The 27657-nt window shown below is 41.5% G+C and overlaps 1 protein-coding gene across 2 annotated transcripts; it reads right to left on the bottom strand.

Moving 5' to 3' along the window:
• Nucleotides 1-2689: 2689 nt before the first annotated feature.
• On the bottom strand, nucleotides 2690-27505 carry klhl4 (kelch-like family member 4). Of its 2 annotated transcripts, none has more exons than XM_030109288.1 (11): nucleotides 23151-23608; nucleotides 15160-15327; nucleotides 13356-13492; nucleotides 12752-12948; nucleotides 10230-10442; nucleotides 9459-9645; nucleotides 9137-9361; nucleotides 7022-7184; nucleotides 5725-5937; nucleotides 4419-4590; nucleotides 2690-4143 (listed from the first exon to the last, which is right to left on the bottom strand). In XM_030109288.1, exons 1-11 carry the CDS (start codon nucleotides 23606-23608, stop codon nucleotides 4084-4086), a joined length of 2193 nt encoding a protein of 730 aa, XP_029965148.1. In that variant the 3' UTR covers nucleotides 2690-4083. The 2 variants fall into 2 exon arrangements, with proteins under 2 accessions (XP_029965148.1, XP_029965156.1); XM_030109296.1 differs by lacking the exon at nucleotides 23151-23608 and adding an exon at nucleotides 27377-27505 and having other exon boundaries at nucleotides 4084-4143.
• Between the last annotated feature and the right edge of the window lie 152 nt (nucleotides 27506-27657).

Below are 27657 nucleotides of genomic sequence, written 5' to 3'. Positions count from 1 at the left end.
ATGATGAGAAACTGGAAAAGCTCAGAAACACAAACAAATTCAACTTAACTCAATTTTGTTCACAAAGCATCTAAAAAGCAACCACTGTTGAGACAAAGTGCTGTACAAAAATAGATATAAAAACTTAAAAGCATGAAATGAAACCAATAAAACAACAAAAAATACAATAAAAACAATAAAGACACCGAAAACAGGAGCAGAGTCTCAAGCTGGGTTAAAAACCAAAGAGGAACAATGATTAGTTTTAAAACTAGACAGTGAAGGTTTTGTCTGATGCAAAGTGGCAGCTCATTCCACAACTTCGGGTTGACAACAGAAAAAAGCTCTGTCCCCTCTGAGCATCTGTTTGGACCTCGGTACCTCTAGGAGCAGCAGACCGGCTGACCTGAGGCACGGAGCAGGAGTGTAGAGGTGAAGCAGCTCAGAGAGGTAAGGCGGGGCGACACCGTTCAGAGATTTGAAAACAAATAAAAGAATCTTAAAATGAATTCTGCAGTGCACAGCAGGAAGCGGAGGGAAGCCAGAGCAGGAGTCATGTGTTCTCTCTCGAACATGCTCCAGCAGCGTTCTGAGGGAAGACTGGCTGACTCCAACATAGAGTGCATTACAGTAATCCAGCAGAGATGTAATAAAAGCATGAATCACTGTTTCAGAGTGCTGATGTGAAGGAATGGGCTTCACCTTTGCCAACTTTCTAAGGTGGAAGAAGCTGGACTTAACCACTGCGTTTTTCTGTGATTTTAATTTGAAATCACAGTCCAGTCCATCTTTAAACCTTGGTTTTAAACTGATGATTTTGCATATGGAGCCCTGTGGAAACCCAAACGGAAGAGAAGCAGAGGAAGATTTTGAGCCCAATCATTGAACACAATCGGTTCTGTCTGTTAGGTCGAGCCTAAACCATGACACATACACACACGAATCACCAACCAGAATACACTGAAGAAGACCACTATGTACCAAAGCCAGCAGGTGAAGACAATCACACACTCCGGCGCAGGTGAAACACGTCAGGGCAGGGAACAGCAATCAGATACGAGAAGGGGAGGTCAAGGGGCTGAAAACGAGAGACAGTGGCAGAATCACAAAATAACAAAGATCAGTGAAGGATTTTATTCAAACAACAGACACAAAACATTGATTTTATTCTGAAAAAAAAAAATCAACATATCAGTTCAAAGTAAAATGATTAACTCCCACTAATTATTCAATTAGTTTTGGGCAAAATGACTTCTTGTGACCAATTTTGTGAAAGAGCACATTATTCTTTGGATGGGATTTAATTTGATTGATATTTAGAGATGCGCTGTGGTTGCACATTATTCAGATCAGCATTAGTACATTAAGCACTTCACTAGTGGGAAAGATTCAACACCCTTAGTAGGGCAAATTAAATTTGAAAGAGGAACAGAGGATCTTTTCTCACAGTGTGATGTTGTTTAATTTCAAAGAAATATGGGTCATATTAAATACCTGGAAGGGTTAATCAACAGGACTCTAAAGTTAATCATGATATGATTCCTACATCAGTGTCACTCCAATAAAACAGCTTTTGAGTCACATTAGCGCTGCGCCGCCTTGTTCCTAGATTATCATCACTTAATGTTATTGCTTCAAGGAATCCCAGAAGAACATTATAACATTCAAATTACCTCATCCACTGCTTTCTTGATGCTTTATTTATTTTTCCAGCTGTGCTCTGTCAGATTATAATGATTCACCTTGGCGTAAACCTTTTTTTTTTTCAGATCTAGAAACAAGTTTTAACACGTGTATTCATAGTTTCATCTCAAGTTGCTGACTCTCAACGTGTATCACTGTTGTTGCCAACATGTGACAAGACCCACCTGGAAAAACGGTCTCGTCAAACAGAAAAGAAATTCGAGATTGGAGCAACACAGGGCTATTCTGTCGTGAATGAGGATAACAGAAAAGAAATGACGAAGAGAGCTCTTCCGTTTGCAAATTGCAGCAATCTTTGCAGCATCAAATTGAATGAAGCTATTCTCATTATTGTGGCCTATATTTGCTTCTCAAATTAACTGTACAAAGATACAATGAGATAAATTCGACATGTTGGGGCAAGTCAGTAATGTTGTGCTGTGAGGAGGTGAGCTCAGGTGAAAGCTATTATCCTTTTATTGATTTCCCTTATGAGATCTGACAGGAGGAGATGCAGATAAACAGAAATAGAAAGTTAGAGAGGGAGGCTAATCTTTACATCAGCTACAATGTGAAAAGTACAAAGGTGCTTTTGTTCAGATGTGCGGCTCAACATTTTGTGCATTTTGAACACCTACAGATTCTCTGATTCATATCTCTACCCATGGACCCTTGAGCCAGTGTTCTCTATGCAACGTGACTGAAATCTTACCAAACATGTTAAAGGAAGTTGGAGACGAGGGACGTTTTGGATTCCGCAAGACGAAACAAACAAGCCGTTGGTCTTAACTTTGTGATATCACCGGGGCCACCCGATTTAAGGTGTGTGCGTGTGTGTGTGTGTCTGTATGTGTGTGTGTGAGCACCAATGAGAACAAAACATGAGTCAATGCTGACAACAACGCCGCTCCTATATAGGTTTAGTCAAAGGATGAGTTATGTTTACTCAAGACGAGACAATAAAAGGAAACCAGCCGTGCCTCTGAGGGGTCACGGTGCTGAAAATGGACTCCGACATGCAGAGAAGAGAGTGAAGTTATTTTATTTATAGATTCCCATGCGGTACAAAATTAGGATAAAAACATTAAACTTAACATTTGGCCCCCAAAAGATGGTTATTACACATACAAATTGCTGTTAGGTTCAACAAGTTAATAATGTTTCTTTATATATGAGGAAAAACTACAAATGTAGAAATGTGAATCGGTGGGATCAGTGAAATGCTGCACTAGTCAGGTTTTCTAGGATTCCACGTCATGTGAGAGCATTGTAATCGACCTAAATAGCTGGTTTGGGTGTGCCTGGTGCCTCGAGGCATATTGTGTCTTCAGGGCTAATCCAAAGCTTGAGCCACGTAAATGAAAATTATCTACACGACTAAGAAGATATTAAATCCTCAAAAGGAAAAAAAAAACACAATGGGGCTGTAATCTTGAGCTATAACATTGTATGATTCAAATAAAACAGTCCGTCAGCAAGCATGCCCAGAAATAAAGCCACTGGTTCAGGCATGAGTCTATTCACACAAATGCAGGTTGAGAAAGTTCACAAAGATCTGTACAGCAAAGTGAAATATCAATATGATATATTTTCTTAAATTCACAAAATCTGTAAACTTGTATTTCATGTGTAACAAGGTATCTAACACAAGCAAATGACTTTGGTGTTCTGCAGCTACAGGCTCAAAAGAAACAAAAGTTTCCAAGATTATTCAGCGAAAAGTTTATTTCATTCGTTTGTTATAAATCGAGCTTGGCAAACACATTACTGGATGAGAGTTCACAGTGGTCTTTCCTCCACAAAATAGTAAGAATCTGCTGAGACCACCAATTAGGAAATGATATCGGTACTTAGCTACACTTTTTTTTTTCTTTTAACAATGTTTCATAACAGCAGTTATAAAAGGACAGATGAACCCAAAAATACGCTGTATGAGATGGCACTGATAAGAAATGCCTTTGCAAATGTGAACTGACCTGGAGTTTAGGCTTGTTTACTTAAAAAAGAAAAAAAAAAATGCAACTTTCACATTTATTCTTGCAGACATTCAGAGAACTTCTCATTAAAGTGGTGTAAGAAACCAGTTCAACAAAGACTCGGTGCTGCTCGGCCAAGTCCATGAAAATTCTTGATCGGTTGAGAATGTGGAGAATGTGCAGGCATTCCAGTTTCTCAACCAGTCCTCCCCAGTGGGCACGAGTGTCCACTAATGATAGAAACAATGGGTTATGAGCACGGCCCTCTCTATGCTTCCCTCTGAAAAATCTGGAGAGCTAAGTTAAAGGGAAAAAAACATATATATATAAATAAAAAAAAGAAAACATGACTCTCAAAGGATGTGTCCTTGATCTGTTGTTTTGTTTGTCCACTCTTCTTTGCTGCGCCCTCATTTGTTTTCCAGGCTGTCGTGAGACAAAGCGCTCAAGGCAATTTCACCACCACCACGCAGGCGCCTGCCCTGCCAATGTTGAGAGGGACCTCCTACAGGAAGACAGAGAGGTTAACATGCAGCTTCTCAGCTGAGGCCGTCTTCAAAACAACCCCGTTTCACTTCATGCAGACAAGAGGGCTGCGGCGGCGAGACTGGGGTGAAATACAAGAGAAACAAGTTTCAAATATTTATGCGTTTCAGTGGCTTCATTAGCCTCAGTAGTGTTGCTAACAAGTCGGACAAAGCTTCATTATTATTCAGATGAATTCTGAAGTCGCAGCCTCTTGTTTTGTTAGCCCGAAAAAAGCCATTTTGCTGTGTTTACCTCGGTCCACTCGTTGTTCTGTGCATCATAGGACTCGACAGTGTTGAGATAAGACTGGCCGTCGTATCCACCCACTGCGTAAAGCCTGTCGCCCAGCAGGCAGACTCCCACCGCGTCCCGGGGAACGCTGAGAGACGCCACGGTGGTCCACGTGTCCGTCTTCGGGTCATACCTGCAACAGTAGGAAATGTTTTCATGCATGTTTTTGCATTTGAATTGGTTCGCCGAGATGAAAAAAAATTATACTTATTACTTCAGCCTGAATCTCGAGAGTAGAACAACACCCCATCTGCGCACTAACTGGAACACCCTTATGTTCACCCTCTTTAATCACAGACGGGTGAACGGTGACTGCTGAGCTTTCTCCCACAAAGGCAGAGAAACAAATTGAAACATAAGAGAGAAATGCAAAAGCGCCTCTTGAACGACAGCTGGCAGTTGCAGCCTCCAGAGAGAGCCGGACTCATCAGTGTAAGCAGCATTTGCTTCTCAAAGTTGTTGTTTTTTTTTCCCCCTCCCCTTCATGTTCGCCATATTGAAACTTGGGACACATTATGTTACTCCGCTTGTATGAAGTCAGCCAAAGAATACAGTGGAAAAAAAATAAAGTGGCGATAAATTTAATGGGCATAGCTGCAATTGACTTAGTTATGAAGAGTTGGTAGATCAATAACAGCATAGCAAAAGAGCGAGGTTAAACAAATGAGTAGCAGAGAAAACAGGCTGTGTAACAGATTTTAGAGATACATTTACATATGTTTACACTTAATAAAGGTTTAAATATTGGATAGATTAGCTACGGTGTCTGAAAGAGTCCATTTAAAGCCATCTGTGCATACTGTCTGCTAAAATCCTTAAAATTATTTCAATGGCATTCTGGAAAAATATTTCCTGCGTCTTTATTGATCAAATGACAAATAAAATAGAAAGAGGCAAGAGTTAAAATAATACAATAGGTTAATAATTTACAATAATGATACCAGTTTAAAAAAACATTTGGTGAGTAATAATCCAATCCACTGTTCTCTATCCAGGAGGATGCTGTGGCCACCAGATGGGGCTAGATACCATAAAATAGAAGCATGCAAAGACACGACGTCTTCAATGGAGTATGTGGAATAATAGACATGTCTGAAAATGCAGGAACAGGGTGTGGATACTTTTCACTCCCTTTTTTTTTCGTTATGAGGATGCCAAAAGACAGCTTCATCAAAAGCAAACCAAAGACTGTGTGTTTGTGTTTGTGTTTGTGTGTGTTTGTGTTTGTGTGTGTGTTGTGACATTAAAGTAAAGCCTTAAAACTGACCTCTCAACACAATCGGAGAGTCTAGAGCAGTGGTTGGAGGCGGGCGCGTCGTGTCCGCCTACAGCATACAGGAAGTTGTTGTACGTGGCCACACCGACCCCTCCTCGCCGCTTGGCCATGGGCGCACACATGCTCCACTTGTTGGTGTGCGGGTCGAAGCACTCCATCGACCGCAGACACGAGCTGCCATCCCGGCCGCCGACTGCAAACAGCCTGAGAAATGAAACAAAAGTGTCTCGAATCGGAAATACACACCTTGGAACAAGTAACACACTCGTCAGATGTGTGTGGAGACAGTGACAAAACAGCGATACTGTGACACTTCTCAGCAGATACAGGGCTGAGCGGTGGATAACATTCTTCAAAGGCTTCTTTTTTTTTTTCTTTTTCCTTGAGAGCGATTTCTCACAGAAAGATCACATCAGTGATTTAAGGGCTTGTAGCTCACAGGCCCAACATCAAGAAAGCAAAGGCTAGGGAAACAGCTTCCTTGTTGTCTATTTTTGACCCAGCTGCAAAAATAACTCTGCATCGACTTTGACACTGAATACTGAATGCAGCCAAGGAGCAGCCTGCTCTTTTCTCCTTCGGCACGCAAATATATTCAAATTATGCAGAAAGCCGCTTTTGCCTAATTTGCTTCTAAACAGTGTTGTAGGGCATTTAATATACACTAATGCATAAAGTGTTTTGCTTTTAGAGGGTCTTGAATTATAGTGTATAAATTACCAGGCTAATCAGAGGAGCCTTTGCAATGTGCCGCCGACTACTGCTCGGTCGTTTATCTCATACGGAACACAAGGCCATTCCAGAATGATAATGTTGTCAAACTAATGGTGCACTGATACTGCACTTTTCTTGGACAAGAGCACTGAAAATTACAAAAACATGGCCGTAACACTGACCGCTCCATTCCAAATTATGCATTAGGTCAGTGTTGGCCATTTCTCAAAGCTTGCCTCGGGGCTTTTAAATTAATATTATCTTTATATGAAACTTACAAGGCAGGTCATTAACACATTTTGCTGAATTTTTTTGCAAGGAATGCATGATATGGATGATTTGCAACTCAAATCCATGAAATCAAAATGCTTTCAATACATGTACAGCTGTTTTTCTTGATGTGTGAATTGCAGCGTGTCATCATCCTGTTCAGTATTTCATCTGAGCTTACAAATACAAAGTTAATTTAAGGAAAACAATATATTCAAAGTAAATGATTGAATTTTTTTATTCCCCCGCCCAGGAAGCTGTGTTGCGACTGCACGAGAAGTGCAATGAAAACTGAGCGACTCACTTTCCGTTGAGTGCCGTGACTCCCATGGTGCTCCGCGGCGTCGACATGCTGGCCACGTAGTTCCACTGTCTGGCCTGCGGGTCCCAGCGTTCCACCGTGTTCAGATAGCTCCAACCGTCGTGACCTCCTACAGCATACATGGGGCCCTCCAGCACAGCAATGCCTACACAAACAGAATCAAGAAATACTGTGTTTGGAAAAAGGCAGTGAAGAAACTGCTGTTTACTGAGTGGAGTACCTGTAAATACTGCTGCTTCTTATTTAAGTGTTTTTGTATGTGTTTTCCATTATTATTTAGTACAGTCGAAGCTCACACTACCTACCACACGCTACATTTTCTTGTTAAAATAAATATTTGTGAGATAGGTTTCTCTCATATATTGAGTCCTTCATTCATATTTTAGATGCTTTATACAATTCAGGGTTGCGGGGAGCTGGAGCCAAGCCCAGCTGACTGTCGGTAAAGTCAGATACCGCAAGGCAAACGTAGAGAAATAACTACACACATGCACACAGTGGATATATAGCCACCAATTCAGCTAAAACAGAAACCAGAGAAAAGACATACTGTGTATTAAATAACCACTGTACATCCTGACCATAATAGCTACTGAAGGAAAATGGCTTTCTCAAATTTTTGATCATAAACCATACTACCAAGGTAACGTAAGCCACATGTTTGGAGATGATCAATCTGAATGACAGAAAACAAATCAAACTTTTTTCCCTGTTGTTGCAGTGAGCTGAAACATATTGTCATTATATAATTGCACCAAGTGAGTCATGCAGATTACCAAGTCTTCAAAAAAAAAAAAACCCTCCCAAAAAACAGGAAGACAGTAAAACTACATTGTTATTTCTCGTTCCCAAGTCGCAGAGGAAAGTGGTTTTCACCAGAAACAATTGAAAGGATGTTTCAGACAATGGAATTTTATATCATATATCATAAGAACACGAGGGCACACCCACATTCAGAATAACTAAAAAACACTGTCAGACAGAAATAATTCCTCAAGTAAAGCCCCTGTTTATTACAGACTGGCGCTTTTGACTTTCTTTTTTTATTTTTTTTTTTTTTTTTTTTATGTCTTTACCCAGAATGCACACAGCAGGAAAAGGGCATGCAGGGAAATAAGCTGGAATGTTTTCAGACTTAAAATATGCAGATGATAAGCAAAGCAAGAAGAGATATTTGCAACAGAAAAGATAAAAGACAACGCAGGTAATCTGGACAGTGTGATCTCCTGGGCGCGCTGATACCTCCAACCACACCGGGTGAGCAAGTCCAACGCTTTGACAAGATCTCCCAGTTCTGTTACCCAGACCTGTTTCAACTGTGAATCAAAACGCCTCTGATATGGGATTTATTGGCCAGGGAAGAGTACGGAAGAGCAGGGCGAGCGCAGCTTGCCAAGCTTTGATAGGGGAATTGGAAAATATCAAAGGTCTACACCCAAGAAATATGTGATTTTTTTTTTCCTCCCCCATTTCCCCCCTCAGCGTACAAGTCGTGACCCTTCTTAGCAGGCATCCTGCACTTTGTGGTGAATATCACATTTTCCAACTGTGCCAAATTCAGTCTGCTAAAGGAGTGTTTTAAATTGTAAAATTATTGTATGATATAATAAATCAAAACAATGTAATGTAATTTCTTAAAAATGAGCAATGCATGTTATTTTTCATGACTACTACCGGGATGCTCAGGCTCAGGCTTCTTTGTTCTCTGTACCTCCACCACGACCCCATGTGGATTAAACAGGAAATAAGATAGCTGTTTAAGAAATTTTTGCTTTAATAAGATATTTTCAGCACTACAGACAAATCACTCATTTCTGGCACTGCATTGATTAAATAAACTGAGTTAGTTTATGAGTTAAAAAGGACCCTAACAGGATGATGTTTGTCTGCACAATTTGTCTTGTACATTATTTAATCTGCTCCTGAGAAGCAGTGGGGAGTCTCTGTGACCCCTGGGACCATGTCTCTCATAAAACCTGAAATAGCTGACTCAAACAATACCTACTCTTTTTCGTCACGAGAGTTTGAAATCTCTGAATTCGTAGTCAGTCTTTTTTGTATTTGAATGTATTTGAATTAGCCCAGACGAGCACTCACCCAGTCCGTGCCTGTGCGTTGACATAGGAGGCATGGTGGACCACACTTTGTTGATGGGGTTATAGCACTCGACCATGTTGGACGTCTTAAGTCCGTCTCTCCCTCCGACCACATACAGCTTGTTGTCGATCACGGCCACACCGAACTGCAGACGGCGTCCGTTCATGACTCCAACCTGGACCCATGTGTTGGTCCGCAGGTCATACTTCTCTATGGTGGTAGAGCCTAAAATTCAAAACACAGCAAGCATTACAAGTTGTATTTTTATATCGTATAATGTCACCCATGCATTGATAACGACTGTAAAAAAGTATCAAAGTACCTTTGGTAGCGTCCATCCCTCCGACAGCATAAAGTGCACCGACAGTAGACTTCCTTGGTTTCGTTCTTGGACTCTGGAACATGGGCCGCCGCTCAGGCAGGAGATGGTACTTCATGGCCTCCATCAGCAGCTTCTGGCATTCCAGATCATCTGAGAACATCTTATTGTTTTCCAGGTCTGCGAGGAGCTGTGTTAGAAAGACATCACATCACAGCTGCATGATCGAGAATTCGTTACAATCAGCAAAATTACAGGAGGAGGATTAGATAAGCCAGACATAGCACAAAAACTGAATGGAGCAGCAGATAACAAGAAAATATTTGTTTATTATTTTTTAAAAATATGCACATTGGGGGCCAACCTTGCCTACCTAACTCTGAAAAGAATCGCTATAAAGGTGGTTTCAGGCTCTACTTTTTCAGATTGGATGATTTTCAAGTTGGCCTTTGTTGGTTTTGTACGGGGGAAAAGTATTACTGCATTATGACAATTTTGTTAGACTGCTAGTCAAGGTCAGATCACTATGGGCTGAATGTGGCCCTTGCTCTACAACATGATTTTGACTCAGGCAGTATCTACTGGTGACTTTCAGAAGTTACTTTATAAGGAAAAAACACAGCCGTGTACTTGGATCTCAACACCAGCGGGTTACAGAAGAGAACATCAAGACTCACTCTGCCTGCTGACAGACAAGAGACTTGAGTTCACACATACGCACTACTGCATTGCACACTTTCTACCCAGATCACAAGTCTTTCCCAGCTGTCTTACCTGCGGAGGAAGGAGAGGCAAGCGGATGTAAGCGAGAAGCACCCCGAGGTCCTGCTGTCGATGCTGGACATCGTATCTCACCCACATCATCAAAGCCTGGAAGATGGTTTCTTCATCAGGGACGTTGATGTCATCGCTGGAGAGCAGCTTAACAATCTCGGCCGTAGGCAGCAGCAGGAACTCCTGATTCTGAATGACCTCCAGGAAGTGTTCCTGGAACGCAGAGGAGACACGGAGGAGACAGATAATCATCAGCTATTAGCCAAGGTGTTTGCTCGGTGCAGCGTGCGCAGCATGCGCGTGTCAGTTTGTCAGTAGCACTTACTATTTTTAGGACTGAATCACAGTATTTTCCACATTTTAAAGGGGGTTATAATTTAGTGTTGCATTGCAGCTGAAGTCAGGTATTATGATTGAAATAAGGTGAAAGGCAATGCATTATGTTGGTGATTAGGCTTCTGTGCTATAGGCTGTGTGTGTGTTTATTTGTGCATGCAAGTGGCAAGTGTGTTTCTATACCTGCAGGAACTGAGCAACACACAGACAGCAGGGTGAAGAAAAACGATTGCAAGGAGAGATAGAGAGCGCCAATTTGGGGATTCTTGTCTACAATAACTGATCACCACGGAATGATACTCTCTCTTTCTCATCCAGCTGGAAATCACAGATGAAACTGTCATCTGTTTCGCTTAGCTCATCAAATAAAATCATCCACATGACAACAGACAACAAATCAATCTGGCATCAAACCTTTCCAGAAGAGGTCTTTTCGTAAGCTCGCAAGGCATCTTTGTTGCTGATCATACACGACGCCATTAAGCCTTTTTAAGGCTGTTGATGAGATACAATAAGGCTTTCCAAACCTCCGTTACAAACACACTGACGCAGTGTCCAGCTCCAAGTTTAGTGAAAGCAGTTTTCCATCGCCTTCTTAAAGATTAATCTTCCATTTATTGGCCAGAGGCCCAGGCTATATCCCAGCCCTGCATGGCTACCTCTTCAAGGTCTTTGTCTCTGGGCAGTTCCATTAGCGATGATATATAAAACTATCTCTCTGTTCTATGCATCTGTGGTGTGTCCAACATTACAATACACAAGGAACAAGCAAGCGATATTTGGCCACAATCCTGCCATGTTTTTTCCCTTTGAGCAAAAAGCCAGGGACTAATTATTTCTAACTTTGACAAACCAAGTGCACACTGTAGAGTGGACGCACCAGAATTACAAAAAAAACAAGCATGCTATTGATCATCAACGTGCAGCAAATTACAGTGTCTTGGTCCAATCTATTATGAAAGCGGGTTTTAAGAGCTTAACGCAGACAGCCTTAATGAAATGAGGGACAGCTATTGATTTCCAGTAGTAAAGCCCAGGGAGGAATACCATCCAACTCCTTGACGTTATTTAAGACCAATTATCTGTAATTACAAGTTCTGATCCGCTGACAAGAAAATTGAAAGCTAAACTAAGTTTGTTTTGTAACAATTTAAAAGACGCTGACAAACTCATTGGTGAGCAAACGGCTTGGAAAACAAGAACAGCGGGAGAGGACAGTAATTGATTTAACTAATGTGAAAGTGTTAATTGTGTAATTCCAGTAGTTTTTTTGGGGGGGGAGGGACGATCCAACATCGACGCCTAATTGAAGCGAGGCAGGGAGAATTACTTTCAGCAAACTTTCTGATTACTGTGTAATTTGAGAGACAAGGAAAAAAACAAAACATAATAGATTCTTATTTTGTATGATTGGGATTCCTTCACAGAATCAAAAGTCTCAAGCACTACTTCAGATTTGCTTCATTGCAGAGAAAAACTGCTGTAACGTCAACAACAAACCTTTACATTTGTATGCACAGCAGCAAAAGGGCAACGCTCCTCAGAAAGGAAAGGGATGTCAAAAGCGGAACTCGCCTGCCACGTTCAACTGAAAAAACACAAGCTTGTGATAACACAACTTGGTCCACTCAGAGCGCAGAGGATGGTCTTCCAGGAAGCCCACAGCTCCCCCTGTTCATTACTGAAGTGATTGAACAGGAAGTTGGCCCTCTTGTGCAGTTTGATGATTAGATTAACCTCCTGGTCTTGAATGGGGGGGGGGGGCTGTGTAAACAGGGTGAGCAGATGTCCTTTAGGAGATAACGCCTGCCGCATGCTGTCGCTTCTGCATGGCCAGCAAGAAATTATCTGACGAAATACGTGGATGAATCTTAATCCAGTGCAAACGTCCCCTGCGGACAAATACAGAAGCCGCACATCTAGAAGTGCACTAATCAGTGAGCTATCTGTTACTGAAAGCACAAAACCAATTTACGGAACCTGATTGCAGAAATCTGTTCAATTTCTATCATAATATCCATTTTTTTTATTTTAATTTAATACAATATACAATCATGAGATATAAATACCAAGGTTTTGCAAGTCAAATTTTATGCCTATTCTGAAAATAAAGGACAATCACACCATTATTATAAAGTAAACACAGCACATGTGTAAACGTGGCCAGGCTGTGTTTATAATCCTACCATGGTGTAGTTGTGAGCCACATTGAGCAGGTCCACGCAGCCCTGGGCGTCAGCAAAGGAGCGTATTCCCAGGCAGTTGGAGGGATGCAGCTGCTTCATCAGGAAGTTACAGCAGACCTGGATGACTTGTGAAAGCTGGAGAAGGCAAGCTGCAGCTAATAAACTCTCAATGGTCTCCTCTTTCAGTTCAAGGACACCTGCAATGTCAGGACAAGGAAAAACACATTTCTTGTCAGGCAGCATTCACCAGGTGTGGATGTGTTGATATAAAATCTTAATCAATTAAATGACAGCAAAAAATTAAAAATACATTTAAGATACTCATATATTTAAAGTAAGGTGTTCTTCATCTTCTAAGTTAAAAAAAAAATACATTGTACTTACCGTAGTTATTTTTAATATGGTTATTATTCGGTTATAATATTCCATTTTAGTAAATAGACTTTCATTCTTAAAATTCTTATAACAAAAGATTTCTTGAATCTAAGAGCTTTCCAGTCAGTCAGCTCAACCACACTGATCCATTTTAATTACGTTGTTTTTTTTTTCTTAGAAATCACATCATTACTTACCAGAGCCAGTGAATGTGTTTATGAGCACTCACCAGTGTACGCAAAATGAACCAGGGATCTGAGGGCGTCCGGATCCACTCCCTCCATCTTGATCTCCTCCTGCTTCGCCTCCCTCACATCGCTGGTGAACATAGCAGCAAAGTAGTCTGACACAGCACTCAGGACCAGTCTGCCGCAGAGGAAAAACACAATGAATTCATTTTATACACGTCTTTGAGTCTCTGAGGGAGATACACCTCAGGTTGATGAATTCAAGAGTGTGTTTCATGTCTTCCACTGTAGGCAGGGAGTGAGTTGCCAGGAGGGATGGGAGGATTCAGCCCCCTTTGGTTGATGCCTCTCCTCTTTTGCTGCATTATTTTTTGTCTCAGTGGGGTTAAAATTCGTCTGCCACTCGCTATGATTAAGCCCACTTCACCGGCAAACCGGACACAACAGAATGATCTTATTTTAAAATTCAAGTAAGCAGAGTCGTCAGAGAGAATCTCACAGTCGTAAGATCACAGCGACACATAATCTCATGCTAATTGGCTGAATTTGGTTGGTTCCTTAAGGGTTTCACATCAAAGGTTTCATTGTGAAGGGCAGTTGAGATCTGAAGCAGTAAAAATCATCTGGAAGGTCTGCAACTGTCATACGTGATACACCTTTTTTCATTATTGTGATTTGATTTACAATGTGTATGTTCTACAAACCTGTCTTCAAATAAGGTAAATGCTATTTTCTTGCTTCATTAATTTCTGTTTCTTCATGAATTGTCATACAAAAACTCCTCCGGCAGTAAAGATCTGTTGGAAAAACAAACATAACTCCCCCAGCCTGCAGGAGGAAATATTACCTCTGATTTCTTGACAATTTGCACCATGTTCATAACAAAAAGCATGTCTTCACACTGTAATCCGTGTTGAAAACACATTACCTGTTGTAATACAAGATAGTAGGCTAATATTACAGAGATACAGGCACTCACAGTCATGCCATGTGCATGAATATTGTATGAGTTCATATTTTCATTCTCTGATAAATGATTTTATCCCACATACTTCATGTTACCAATAGTCAGACTTCTAATTATGTTCACTCATTTGTCAAGCTCATGTAACAAACCGCTGAGTCTATATAGAAAAGGAGAGCTCATATGACATTCTGTGGAAATGACTGAGTGAAGTAATCTACACCCATTATTCCAGTCTTGTGGATTTTAATATTTATCACGATATTTGCTATTATGTCTCTTCTATTGTGCCTCAGAATTGTTTTACATGCTTGTATCCTCAGAGAATATAATAAAGACAAGGCCAGATTGAGAAAGAGGCTTCCAAAGTGCTGTTGTTCCAAGGTTACTGGGATATTGTCTCTGTCTCTGAGGGGTTTTCTGGTTTCTGTGTCAGTCTGTTTTGGATGAACCAGCAGACATAAAAACAGATGCACTGAGCGAGTACAACAGGAGACATGTCAGGGGATCTGTTCAGTTTCAGCCATTCACACAACAACCTGATGCCCAAATATTTACATCTCTAAGCAGTGGATTGCTGTGTGCTTCCATGTATCAAATGTAATTTGCGAAACACGATGGGCAGGGACGTAATTAGATCTCAGCAGACAGGATATTTAGATGCAAACCAGTGAGCATCAAGTTTGCACACAGTTCCTGTCAACAGTTACCTGAAAATCAAAAGAAATTTGCTTTGCATTTCAAAGATTATTCACTTAAAGCAGGAGTGACTGCACCGCTAACTTAATGAAGTGCATGAAGTCCCGCTTCCCTATCTGCAACGTGAAGCAGAAGCAGGTGTGATTAATGAAATCAAAGTCGACCGGAGCACAGATACCAACCTGTGAGCCGGTATCTTGTGATCTCCAACTATCAGGAGGACGTCACACAGCTGCTTGTGCTGGAGATAGGTCTCCATTTTACGGAACGTCTGTTCTGCGTGGTTTGTGGCCTGGAAAAACTCGTCAGAGGAATTGGTGGTCATTCTGGAAAATGTGCTGAGAACCAACCTGTAGATGACAAAAAAAAGAACATATGTAAAAACATATATTCAAAACAACATTTAGCCTAGACTATTTGATGGCAGTGCTTTACTTTTGTGGGTTTTTCTTGAACACCATTAAATAACATTCAACGTTTTCATGCAAATGATGGCAACTTTAAAAAAAAAAAAAAAAAGCATTTTTTTTCTTAATTTTTAACAAGACAGATGTGACGGTGGGGATGACCTCCTGATTACCACAAACACTGGTCTGCTTGTGTCTTTGTTTCTCAGATGTGACGGACGGAGGCATCCTGGAGTTTACAAGCAAGCGACTTCACAGACAAAGAGAACATGAGACTCTCGAGGTGAGGCTAACGAGGAAATTTCAATTTGATGGGACAATTTAATTCAACAAAACAATTATCATCACTGGCTGTTTACTCTTCCTGTCTAAGTATGAAGCCAGAAAGAAATTAAATGGCTGTACACAGCAAGATAAGAAGCGTATTATTGACGACACAAAGGAGCTTATTTGGACACATGGCGCTCCTGAAGCCTCTTCTCCCCGCGGTACCTCTGCATCTTTCTTGTCACTCTAAGCTGAAATTAAAACTGTCACGGACTAAACTCCGTACATAAGTGGATAACTAAGCTCTGCCGTCCAGTGGGACGAGAGAGAGCCGCAATCTATGCAACAGCTTTCCAGGCAGAGTGTGTGTGTGTGTGTGTGTGTGTGTGTGTGTGTGTGTGTGTGTGTGTGTGTGTGTGTGCGTGCCTTTTTGCCTGTTCCTGTGCGCATTTGCATATCTGCGTGTGCATGTGTGTTTTCCAAAAACAGGGACTTAACAAGTGAACCAGCCTGTTCCTCACAGCCTTGTGGAGCCGCTGAATCCCCGTCCCCGCAGGCCGCTAGATTACATGCTGTTTTACAGGCATCCAAGTAATCCCTCACACTCATGGCAAATAATGCAGCCCAGTCACTTTGGTGTCCTTCACAGAGAAAAGTCCACTCATTGACATTTAGGGCTGTTTGTTATGCTACATAAACACCCAAGCCGTCTGTACCAGGGAATTTACTGTCATCTCATGGTCCTTCTGCTGCGTAAAAACTGATAGGGCTCAAGAAAAAAAAAAAATGTTGCTGCTATTTAAACCAACGTTTTATGTCCCCCCCCCCCCCCCCCCCCACACACACACACACACACACACACTCACTCATATGAGAGCTGCATAAACTAGTCAAGTTACAGATTTGTCAATACAAATGAATTGAAAATGCTGTAATGCTTTGCAGCACAATATATTGGCACATTGTAAGATTGATATTACAGGAGGGACGGAGGGGTCGGTGGCTCATATTGATGTCCTGATTATCGCGCAATTACAAAGTTTTCTAGCAGACTGCGTGAGATTCACCTCTCTGATTACAAAAAAGCAACAACATTTTTCCGCTGGGAATTGTCTCGCTCTGGTCACTGCAGTGTCCCACAGTCTAATCTTTATTGGGAGACTTTATGCTAAATGCAAGTGTAATTTATTTCCCTGTCATGATATTCCCCACTGACTCTGGAGTCTCGAAGAGGAACACCAAACAAGACTGAATAAGCAATTGGGCCATAAAACTGAGATGCATTGCCTTTGTATTGGCTCCAAGGCATGCTGTAAGGATTTTTCATGCCTACCAATCTCTCCGACACTAATTGCTCGGGTATCACGTTCTGGGGAGCAGTAAATTTGCTCTGAGGTGTATGTTTCGCTTTCACTGCTGTGTGGGCTCGTCAGAGGTGTAGCCCAATTTTATTGAGGCACTAAAAACCCCGGAACACCAAAGAAACTGCCGGAGGGACAAAGCTGTACATTGCATATCAGTAAGCAATTCTTGGATGGTCACAAAGTCTGAGAGGGGATATAGATTTCTCTTTTCTTTTTTGTGCAAACTAAAAACAAAAAAAAAAATCTCAGCGTGCCTACCTGCGTTTTCAGATGCGAGAAGGCAAACTTATCAACTAAATGAGAACCAACGAACCGAAATAGAACAGCAAGCTCTGCTTTATTTACCATCACACCATATCCGACACCAGATTTTCTTCAGTGTGCACACATCACATGACGTCTTGTCATTTGCTCTTCACACCCAGTCACAGCTATCGCACCGCAATGTGACTAATTGCATTTGAGATACTGTAAAGACGCTGCATATTCTAAACCGTCTGCTACACAGGTGAAGCACAGGCGCTGCAGTCTTTTCCCTTTTGTCAAAGCCAGAAGTCTGTGAAAAGGCTTTGATATGGAAAATGTAAACAATCTATTTTTGTCGACAGAACCCAGACAAATATAGCTCTAATATACAGAAGATACAACCAGAAACACAAATACAATTTCAAAAATGTTTTTAAGAAGAATAGTTTAGAAGAGTCAAGTTGTGCTTTCTGCAGCCCAGATCTGTTCCAGCCATGTCAGACATGTTGCTGAGAATCTCACCAGTGTCTTTCTATGAGAGGAAAAGTCCCGCCTGCCTGTGCCAAATGGGATATCTATCTTCAATATGGATTATAACAGCCATTCTCCTCAGAACTCTGCTGAGTCGCTCGGGTCGGGTTCAGAATCCCACATTCACAAAGCCTTGTGCAGCATCGGTGTGATCTATATATTCCATGAGATGCTTATGCCTCTGCACAATGACAGAGTCCTGCCAGTGGGATTTGTGTTAAAGGAAATAAGCACGCGGACTTGAACTGAGATGATTACAGAAAAAAACGTTTGCATGCAGGTATCATGTAGTCTCAAACATGCTTCACATATTAAATGTGGTTATTTTTGCTTTGGGGAAACTGTCAGAGAGAGAGAGAGAAAAAAAAGAGGCCTTCCTAACTTTTCCGAAGCGTCCCTGTCAGTTCAGCACACTGCGAATTGTGAAAATGCCAATAGAAAACACATCCAAATAGTGACATGAGCAGCAAATATAGAATGTGGTAAAGGTTAGAGGAAGTGGCAGGGGAATGCTTTATGTCGATGAGTGTCCTCACAAAGACAGAGAGGCACACCGGAGTGTGTGCTGGAGGTTGGGGGCGTCCTATAAGTGAAAAATGTGCAGATCTTAGCAGAAAGCCCCTCAGTGCTTTGCTGAGGCCAGGTTAACTTAGCATAGTGTATGAGACTGTCATTGCTGGATCGTCTGTGATTAATTTATACCTGATGTTATTGGGTAAACAAATTAATTGTCAACAGCAGAGGAAGTTACACATGATCAGCCTATTAGATATCCATGTAGGCTTGTTTGGGTTCTTTTTTTCCCTGATATTTGTTTATGTTTGTTTACTGACATTTACTGATTGAATTAATGTAGTCGGAGGTTCTCTGATTCATAAGATGTATGAAGTGTGTGAAAACAGGCCTATACATTCTAATGCCTTGCCAGGGCTGACTGATTCACAGTTTTTTGTCTACGTGGTCATAGATTCAATTTAATCACAGTTGCACATTCCTCCTGATAGTATTTCAATGCAAATAGCCTGGTATGAGTGCCTCAGGATAGTGTTGAACTAAGTATTGGCTCCTACTAATAGTCTCCATGCAATATTCATAAAAAACTGTGTCAGGGACTATTTTTCTTTGAGCTCGGCCCATTAGGGAGGAGAAATGACTTCCCCATGTTTGAAGAGAAATTAGAGACAACGTCCAGCATACAGTGTGTCTCATCGTTCATGTTCCTTGGACAAAAAAGGAGAAAATATTTTACATTCACGGATCTGACATTATCTTGAGTGTTAATCTCTGCCAACCTTCCTCTGGCATTCAGCTGGTTAACCTGGCACAGTGTAACCACAACACGCTGAAATTACTATTTACAATCATAAAATAAGAACCCTACCCCACAGGGTGTCATTTTGTTATTACAACAGCTACACTGTGCAGCACAATTTACGAATCCACCGGTGTCACACGCAGACCTTATAAGCCTTGTGGTGTTATGAGGCATTCAACAAATATCTGAATTACTGCTGTTGACAGGGGGAGAGGTGGTGGTATTTCTTTTCCAAGGCAGCGGAGGGGGAATTGAGATATCATTCAAACTAACAGCCCACTGACTCAAGCCTCTGTTAGTGTTTGTGTGGGAGAGGTCAGGGTCTCCATTCCACTCAGGTTAACTTCTGTCGTATATTCTCTGTCAACGATGGGGAGAGGGTATTTGGATCAGAGTCATGAGGACAGAACAAATATACCGTATATAGATATGTAGGGGTAGTAAGAGCGAGGGAGGAAAACAATAAGGTATTAAAACCCTACTTCATTGCATTTGATTTAACTACTCTGTGGATGTGGAGCAGCCACTTAGATGGGAAAGGTTAACCAAACTGTGGAGAGAGCCTGAAGAAGGGAGAATAATTATCACGAAACAGATCACAGAATAAATGTGCCACTGACAATTTGTGTTATCTTCAGCACTCCTGGCACACAGGCTGGTTGCTGAAATGATCGGCAAAGCTGCACCGAGTACAAAGGTGAAGACGTGATTCATTAGCCCTGTGGTGGAGTTTTCAAATATCACAGGTTGGAAAAAAGTCTTCTGTCTCTCAGAATAAATGGGCGAACCCAACATTGTTCCACTTCTGTGCTGTATTCCAGCTGGCAGTCAGATATGTAAATGTAGGCTTTCATGATTAAAGGACAGAGGTAATTCCAGATGTGTAGATTTACATCTAAAATGCATAACTGATTGATTTTTCCTGGAGATGCTTCAGGTCCATAACTGTTCAGTCAGTTCAGTTCACCACAGAAGCATTTTCAATAGAAATCCTTTTTTCATGGCTCTGTAAATATTAAAAAAAAAAAAAAAAGACAAAACCACAATGGCTAATGAGCAATTAATTAACCCAGACCCCTCTCAAAAAATTGGATTCATCTTTTATATTTCACATTGCACAAGTGCTGTTTGTACATTAAAAGGAAACATTTTCTTTGTAGACTAGTGTGATGTTCCTGCTTTGAAATTTGCATTTCCAGAAAGCCTCTGCAATGCACTGTAGAGGTGTCAGTTGCAGGGGTTCACAATAATCCCAGGTTCGAGTCTGGGTTGGGCCACTGGGCCTTTCTATGTGGAATTCATTTATTTTCCCTCTACATTTTCTTTGAATAAACTGATTTGCTCCCAGAAACATGCATTTGAATTTAATGTGTGCTTTTAAATTGCTTGTAGGAGTGAATGTGAATGTCAGCTGCTTTGTGTTTGTGCTGTAATGGACTGGCAACCTGTCCAGACTGCACCCACAGCATAGCTCAGGTGGGCTGCAGCATGCCGGCCGGGGTCTTTCTGTGTGAAGTCTGCAGGTTCCTTCTATGCCTTTGTGGAGCTTCCACCTCAAACGTTTGTTTTTTTTATGCATGGACTGCTATATTGCTTACAAGTGCAAATGCATGTATAACATTGTGTTGTTCTTGTGTTGTTCATGGACTGGTGGCCTTTTCAGAGTGTATGGAGGTGGTACACACCACTCCTTGTGACTCTATATTAAAAAAAAAAATCATGAATAGATTACATACATTTCTGATGTACAAAAAAAACCTAAAAGTGAACTGCACAGTTCCCACAGTCTTGACTGCAGCAATGGTAAAGCCACATGGAATTAGCTTTTTTTCATCGGCTTTGCCAGCTAATTCAGTTTGACAGCTCTCCGAAACATTATTAACCAGCTTGACAAACCAAATCAATGAAAAATGGAAGAAACTGATGAGATGGATTTCTTCTCGACACCCTATAAATGAAACTAATCATTGAGAGGCATGCACCACAACGTGATTGGCACATATTTTCCAACAACAGAGGAACGGCTGAAACTTTTGTATTTTTCACAGGCGGCAGAACTCATTTCCAGATTCAGCCTCAGGAATTGTGACAAATTATTTGTCAAGGATTTATAATGTGAGACGGAATAGGGCCACCCAGCTGGTGGAGTAAATGAATGTGCATATCTCAGTGACATCCACACATCTGCTCAGCTGCAGATGAACATGTGAGCCATGATGTGTCACACAGTCACTGGTCTAATTCGCCATGCTACACTGTGCACCTATAGGGTCGCAAAAATACAGATTTCTTGATTTAGCTTGTTACACAGTGGCTGAGCGGGGGATTATTTATGCAATAACAAAGGATGTAATCTAAGTTTGAATCAATATTCTTATGAGTGGACTCGAATTTGAGATATTTTCATTTGATGTGGGAAGGAAAAAAAAATTGAACTCGTGATTAAATTCATAAACGAACAGCACTACAGTTGTGTGCAGCTGAGCCAAGAATAAATTTCATGATCCACAAGAGCAGAGCCGTTTCAATATTTCAGTATCATTGTCAAAATGTGATGGCTGTGCTGTATTTTACATGGCCGGCATGAACTCAAGGTCCCTGAGAGCCGGAGACTTACACAGTTTTACTGTGAGGCACATCTTTTATGCATGCACTTTTCACACACAGGGACTCCAAAACATGAGCATCTGCCAATTATGCCAACACGAAGAGCACAACGTTGAGTCAATTCCAAAACTGTATCTTAACTCAGAATAATTCATGTCCTGTTCGTGGAACCCGACCATCCATTGCCTGTGGCGGCCGTCTCATCCACACTGACACATTTTTGGCTGTAGGTAGAAACTCTGCATTCCAGATTACTCATTTAATCACAGTGAGAACAATATAAAGAAACAAAGCAAGTGTTTTTTTTCCCTTCATTATTCATTTCATCACCAGGTGCATGGCACAAAGCACACAGGAATCAGTGAAGCTTAAGGACCAATCACCTTCAGAGTGTCACACACAAGATAAAAGGAGACTTTCATCCTCGATGTGAGGTGCTTTTAGTGTTTCTGCAAGACAACACACATACACACTATCACACACATACACGCTTGTGGATACACACACACACACACACATCTGTAACGTGTTTACTTCCTATGAGAAAACGTAGGATCACAATGAAGACGGGGGGTCGGGGAGACACACAACATGGAAAAGAAGGGGTTAAGATTTATAGCTGAAAAAACTCATTAGTGAGAATTTTGCATGCTACTGAGAAAAAAAGGGGGGTTTTTGACAAAGCTAAATCAAATATCCTATGCCAGTGAGCAGCTTTTAGCTCATAAAGTGGGTGTAATGGTGTTTGGCTGTCTAGATAATTCATGAGATTGCACTGCTTTCTCTTTTTATAGGTCCAGCATGTGTTGCAGTTTGTAATAGCTCTTTCCCGCCATCCACTTTTAACTCGATGGAAAAATGCGTCAGTATGTGATGCAAAGGACTAATGTTCAACAACATGGTAACCGTGAAAGTACTCGGGACCACAACAAAGTCAGAGGAGGTGGAAAAAGCCCTTAGCTTTCAGTTCGTTGACAAATTTGAAGGGTTGTTTTTATATATAATCGAGCATGCTGTTGACAGTCACAGTAAACTCTCCCTGTAGGAAGCATCTCACAAGCCAGATTCATATGAACAGCAATACGTTAAACGTAACTTCATTAAAGAATCTGCAGGAAGTATATGACAGCAAATATTTAACTTGGAAAAGTAGCAGATGCATACATGAAGCATATTGAGTCTTGAAAATGATAAACAGACATTAACCACGTCAAGGAAACTCGTAATTTCCTCTGATCACAGCTCGAACCTTGGTACTCCTTAACAGAGGCTGTCACAGGCATCAAACTTCTCCTGTCATATTTTATAGTGCTGCAATTGTTTCTCCCCAAAAAGTGAAGGAATTAAGTATTTTCCATGACATTATTCCAGTTGAACACGTGTAACTAATAGAAAGCAACAGTTTGTGTTTCTAAAGCACCTTTTGACAACCATACCTCTCTCTGGCCTCCACATCTACAGGCTCGTCTTTGCTGTTCTTCATATCTTGACCATTCTTTGGCTCATCCTTTCTCGTGTTGCTGGGGGACGAACAGTTTTTAGGAGAATCCTCATTGACCTGGACACCTTGGATGGTGTTCTGCTGGTGATGCCATGACTGTTGACCTGCTCTGACACAGACAGGTGTGGGCCCCGGCGTCGGTGCCAGGATGCTGTGCACCGGGCTGTTTGTCTTCCGCAGCCCTCCAACGCCTCGCTCCCGCGAGTGACTCTTCAGCCGTCCCTGGACAGGTGTTCCTCTGTGGTCCAGGCCATCCTGTTGGATGTAGCCTCCCACACCGCCAACGCTGCCGCCTCCACCGCCGGCAGAACCCTGGGATGAATGACTAAACCAGCGCCAACGAAGTCTGAGGATCTGTTTCACGTCAAATTCCTTCTTCCCCGACACGGACATCCTCCTCTGGGTTTGGAGACGAAGGCAATGGTACGGTGAGTCCCAAAAAACATGGAGAGCAGAGAAGAGGAGAGCCTTGGTTTCAGTCCTCACTGACTACAGTGTACCTCTTCCCTTCCGTTATTGTCTCACTCCTGTCATGACCACCCCCTCCTTCTATAATACTCCGTTGTTCTTTTAGTGAAGATGGAAAGCAGTCCTCTGCAGCTTTTGTTCCTCTGCCTTAGACTCCTACCCTCCCTCCAACTCTATCTTCGTCTCTCTCTCTCCTCTCCTCTCTCTCTTTCTCTTTTCCTCCTGTGCTGCTGCTGTTTCTGTTTGCTGCTGCTGCTGCTGCTGCTGCTGCTGTGCCGCTGGAGCTGAGTTAATGCACATGCATGATCCACCCTCCCTCCTTTTTTTTCCTCCTCTGTTTCGCTTTCTCTCTCTCTCTCACTCTCTCACTCTGCTTGTCTCTCCCAAGCGCATGCACACACACAGACACACACACACACACACACTAAAATGAGAAAATCTCCCAAGCCTGCATAGACCCGTCTCTGCTGCTGTTCTGTGTGCCCCTGCGTGAGTATGTGTATGTTTCTGTGTGTGTGTGTGTGTGTGTGTGTGTGTGTGTGTGTGTGTGTGTGTGTGTGTGTGTGTGTGTGTGTGTGTGTGTGTGTGTGTGTGTGTGATAACGGGGCTGCTTGCTCTGGCAGCGAGGGGGAGGTGGGATATCAGGGAACCAGGATGATGAGGTCACACCTTAACAAAGTAAATCAGAGCTTGCTGAAGGAGTGGCGGAGAAAGACTAACAACTGTGTCGTAGAAACACACGCGTCCATTATTACTCAAGCTGGGCGGCATTAGTATCTCCTGGAAATTGTTCAGATGCAAGAAAAAAAAATATTTCACACCAACACACATCTGCACAGTCTGCTATTCGACATCAGACAGAATCTCAGGGGAGAATGTCTCAATGTAGGTAGCCATGCAGAAAAAATATTCTGCTTCAGTCACTATCTTGTAAGCCCCCCCTGCGATTACAAGTGAAAAACTCCATACTGATGAACCTTCAAGGTCAGTAAGCTGCCTTTGCCACTGTCAGTGCATCAGAGAAGTGTTTTCTTTCTTCTTCTCCTTTCTTTTAAAATCCTGGTTAGACCCTAAACTAAAAATAGAAAAACCATGAAGTTCCTCTCCAAAGCACCTGGTGTAAGCTACTGGTAATCAGGTCATTTAGAGACATTCTGCCAATACAGAAAGCAACACACTCAGATAAAAACAGCTGTATGGAGATTCCCAGGCTCTTGGTGTTTCAATATTTTGTCAGGATTACATTGTTTGTGCAGATGGGGCAGGTTAGGATCACACTACAACATGAGCTGCAAACAGTAAACAGACGGTATGAAGCAACAGTCGCCATGCTAACTGCTTGACACGATTTACTGTTTCACACCATGGAAAACAAACCTGAGTGTTTTTAAACTCAGCCTCATATAACCACTGGTTTTTTTTATCTTTTAAAAAAATCATATCAGTGAAAAATCGAATTCCTGTGAAACATTTAAAAGACTGTGCTGCCGTTTTGAACCTAATTTCCACTTTCATGAAAGAGTTGAGAGAAGCTCTCAAACGGCTCTCGTCCGCCTCCACCGCCTCCACCGCCTCCACTGCAGGTTTGGACTAGAACCAGCACCTGACCTGCTGAGCTCATGTGCTGATGCTATTGCATTTATTCAACCTCCCAAAAAGAAAGAAACGAATCGACATACATTTGACCCACTATTCCATTGCTAATGTTCTATAATTAGAAATTAAAACCAAACTTAGAGATGAAAATTTCACCTTATCTCTGCACTAAGGAAACATGCAATGATTGCAAGTATTACAGAGACCTTGATTTTCCCAGAAGTACGATCAAGAAGTACAAGTAAAATGTTCAGGTTTATGCATTATTCAGCTTCAAATCCATGGCAGGACGTGTGGGAGGTTAAAGGGCTGCATGAAGAAAATGGAAATCATTAGCACATCTATCCTTGTTTTTATAATACAACAGCAGCGAAAGAGCTATTACCACCATGAAGAGGCAAAAACACTGAATTATTTACAGCTGAATTCTTCTTATTTGAACATATTCTACATTGTATGATGTTATTTAAAGCCCAAAAGGGCTCACATGCAGCAGCTGAGAGTCCAGGGCATTGGTTCAATTTCTCTAATTTTGTCTGTAAAGCGAAAAGAAGCTGCCTTGGTTTTTAATGCCTCACCTTTTGACATTGAATGCTTCACAGCAGACATCGTGTAATCTTTGAATGTGCAAAACTATTGATGATAATCTGGAGCGTACATCACAAATCAAAGAGCATTAGGTGATACAACGCCTTATGCTTTATTCAACAGAAAATTGCAACACTGCTAACCTTAGTCAGTCCTTCCGCCACGATACACTCAAGAGCAAGTGTGAAATTGGTATTATCTTTTTTAAATTACATAATATAAAACATTCCTGTCTACACTACAGTCCTTGCTTTGTCATTCATTGCAAATGCACGAGGTTCCCTCTGCACAATAATCAGTGACACAGAGTTCAGTCTTATGGCTTTCTTCAATCTTCCATTATGCTAATATTTCTTTTTCTTTATCCTATTTTCATTATGGTGCACTGTACCTACAGAAAATTAATCCAAGAAATGTAGAATGGTAACAGTGATTCCAAAACTCATCTCTTGAAAATCTAGGTGTAGCATCAAGTTAAAGCCTGCTAATGTAAGATGTGATCTAATGTACAGTGAAAAGCCGTCACGCTGTGAATGTGCTATATTTCCACAGAAGTCAAGGACACCATCTGGCTGCACTCCAGACAGCACATGAGATGTCAGGTGTCCGACTGGCATAGTAAATCACATTATTATACAGCATCTGCCTCCCCGGTGAATGCACACGCGTGCCTATAGTGTCATATTCTTTGAGTATTCAAGACAGGAGGATGAGCCTGACCTGCAGTTGTAATCAAAGCTCTACCAACTGCAATGCTTAAAATGTGTTCTGTGGGTTTCTTAAATCAATAAAATTGATGTAAATCCAAACCAATCAAACACATGGCCACTTATAGAAATTGTAAAGCGTTGTCTGCTGATAAATAAAAAAAATATTGCTTATAGGTTTCTGCTTCTATGCATCACTTGCAGATTTACACCACAGATCTTTAAAAGTGTGACTTACATAAAATATGAATGAGATGGGATGCCCTTCTACATGCAGATGAATGATTCCAGAATGAATGCAAAGTCTTGGAAAGATTTAAAAAAGGTGTCACATGTCAAACTCTGTATTTTTTTGGAAATCAGCAAATAAAATGCAATAAAAGCACAGTTCCACACACTGTTTATCAGCTCTGAGCCATCCTCATTCATGCCTTAATCAACAGTGACTTCAAATTTCAAACATGTAAAGAACAGCATTTTACATGGATGATTCATTCATTGCTTTCATGCTTTTCAAGCCGCTGAGAAATTGTAGTGCAGCCATTCAGGCAGAGTAGAAGTACGAAGAATGAAGAGGATGAAAATTTATGAGATGATTCGGGTTTATCTTCATGATCTACAGCGCACAAGGTTAGCACACATTCCAGATCGATAGTAATGACTGTGTTAAAAACGTGTGAACATACCCAAGGTCATATCAAAGAGAGACTTCAAAGAATTATCCATGAGTAGTCAGTTGACAATAAACGCCAATTAAAACAACACTGCATAAATATATCTCAAATATCTTTTTTTTTCTCACCCAACGAAGTGGTTTAGATCCTCCTCTGCAACAAATGACTTTAAATTTTCCAAAGTGGAGGGCCAACAGAGGCAATCTGCATGATTGTTCCAACTCTTTCTTCTCCTGTGACTTTCCTCCACTCCAGAAATGTTTTCTTCCATGGAAAGGAAAGGGGCACTTTCCTCTTTTAGAGGAAACTCCCAATAATTTCCTTCCTTTGCTCCGATGCAACAATTGCGTTCAAGCAACCAGGAACTCTGGATTCACATCCTGTGTTTGAGGCGAACACTGCTCCCACA

The sequence above is a fragment of the Salarias fasciatus genome, chromosome 2 (genome assembly GCF_902148845.1).
Source record: "Salarias fasciatus chromosome 2, fSalaFa1.1, whole genome shotgun sequence".
NCBI classification, from domain to species: domain Eukaryota; kingdom Metazoa; phylum Chordata; class Actinopteri; order Blenniiformes; family Blenniidae; genus Salarias; species Salarias fasciatus.
This window is presented reverse-complemented; position numbering and strand designations above follow the sequence as displayed.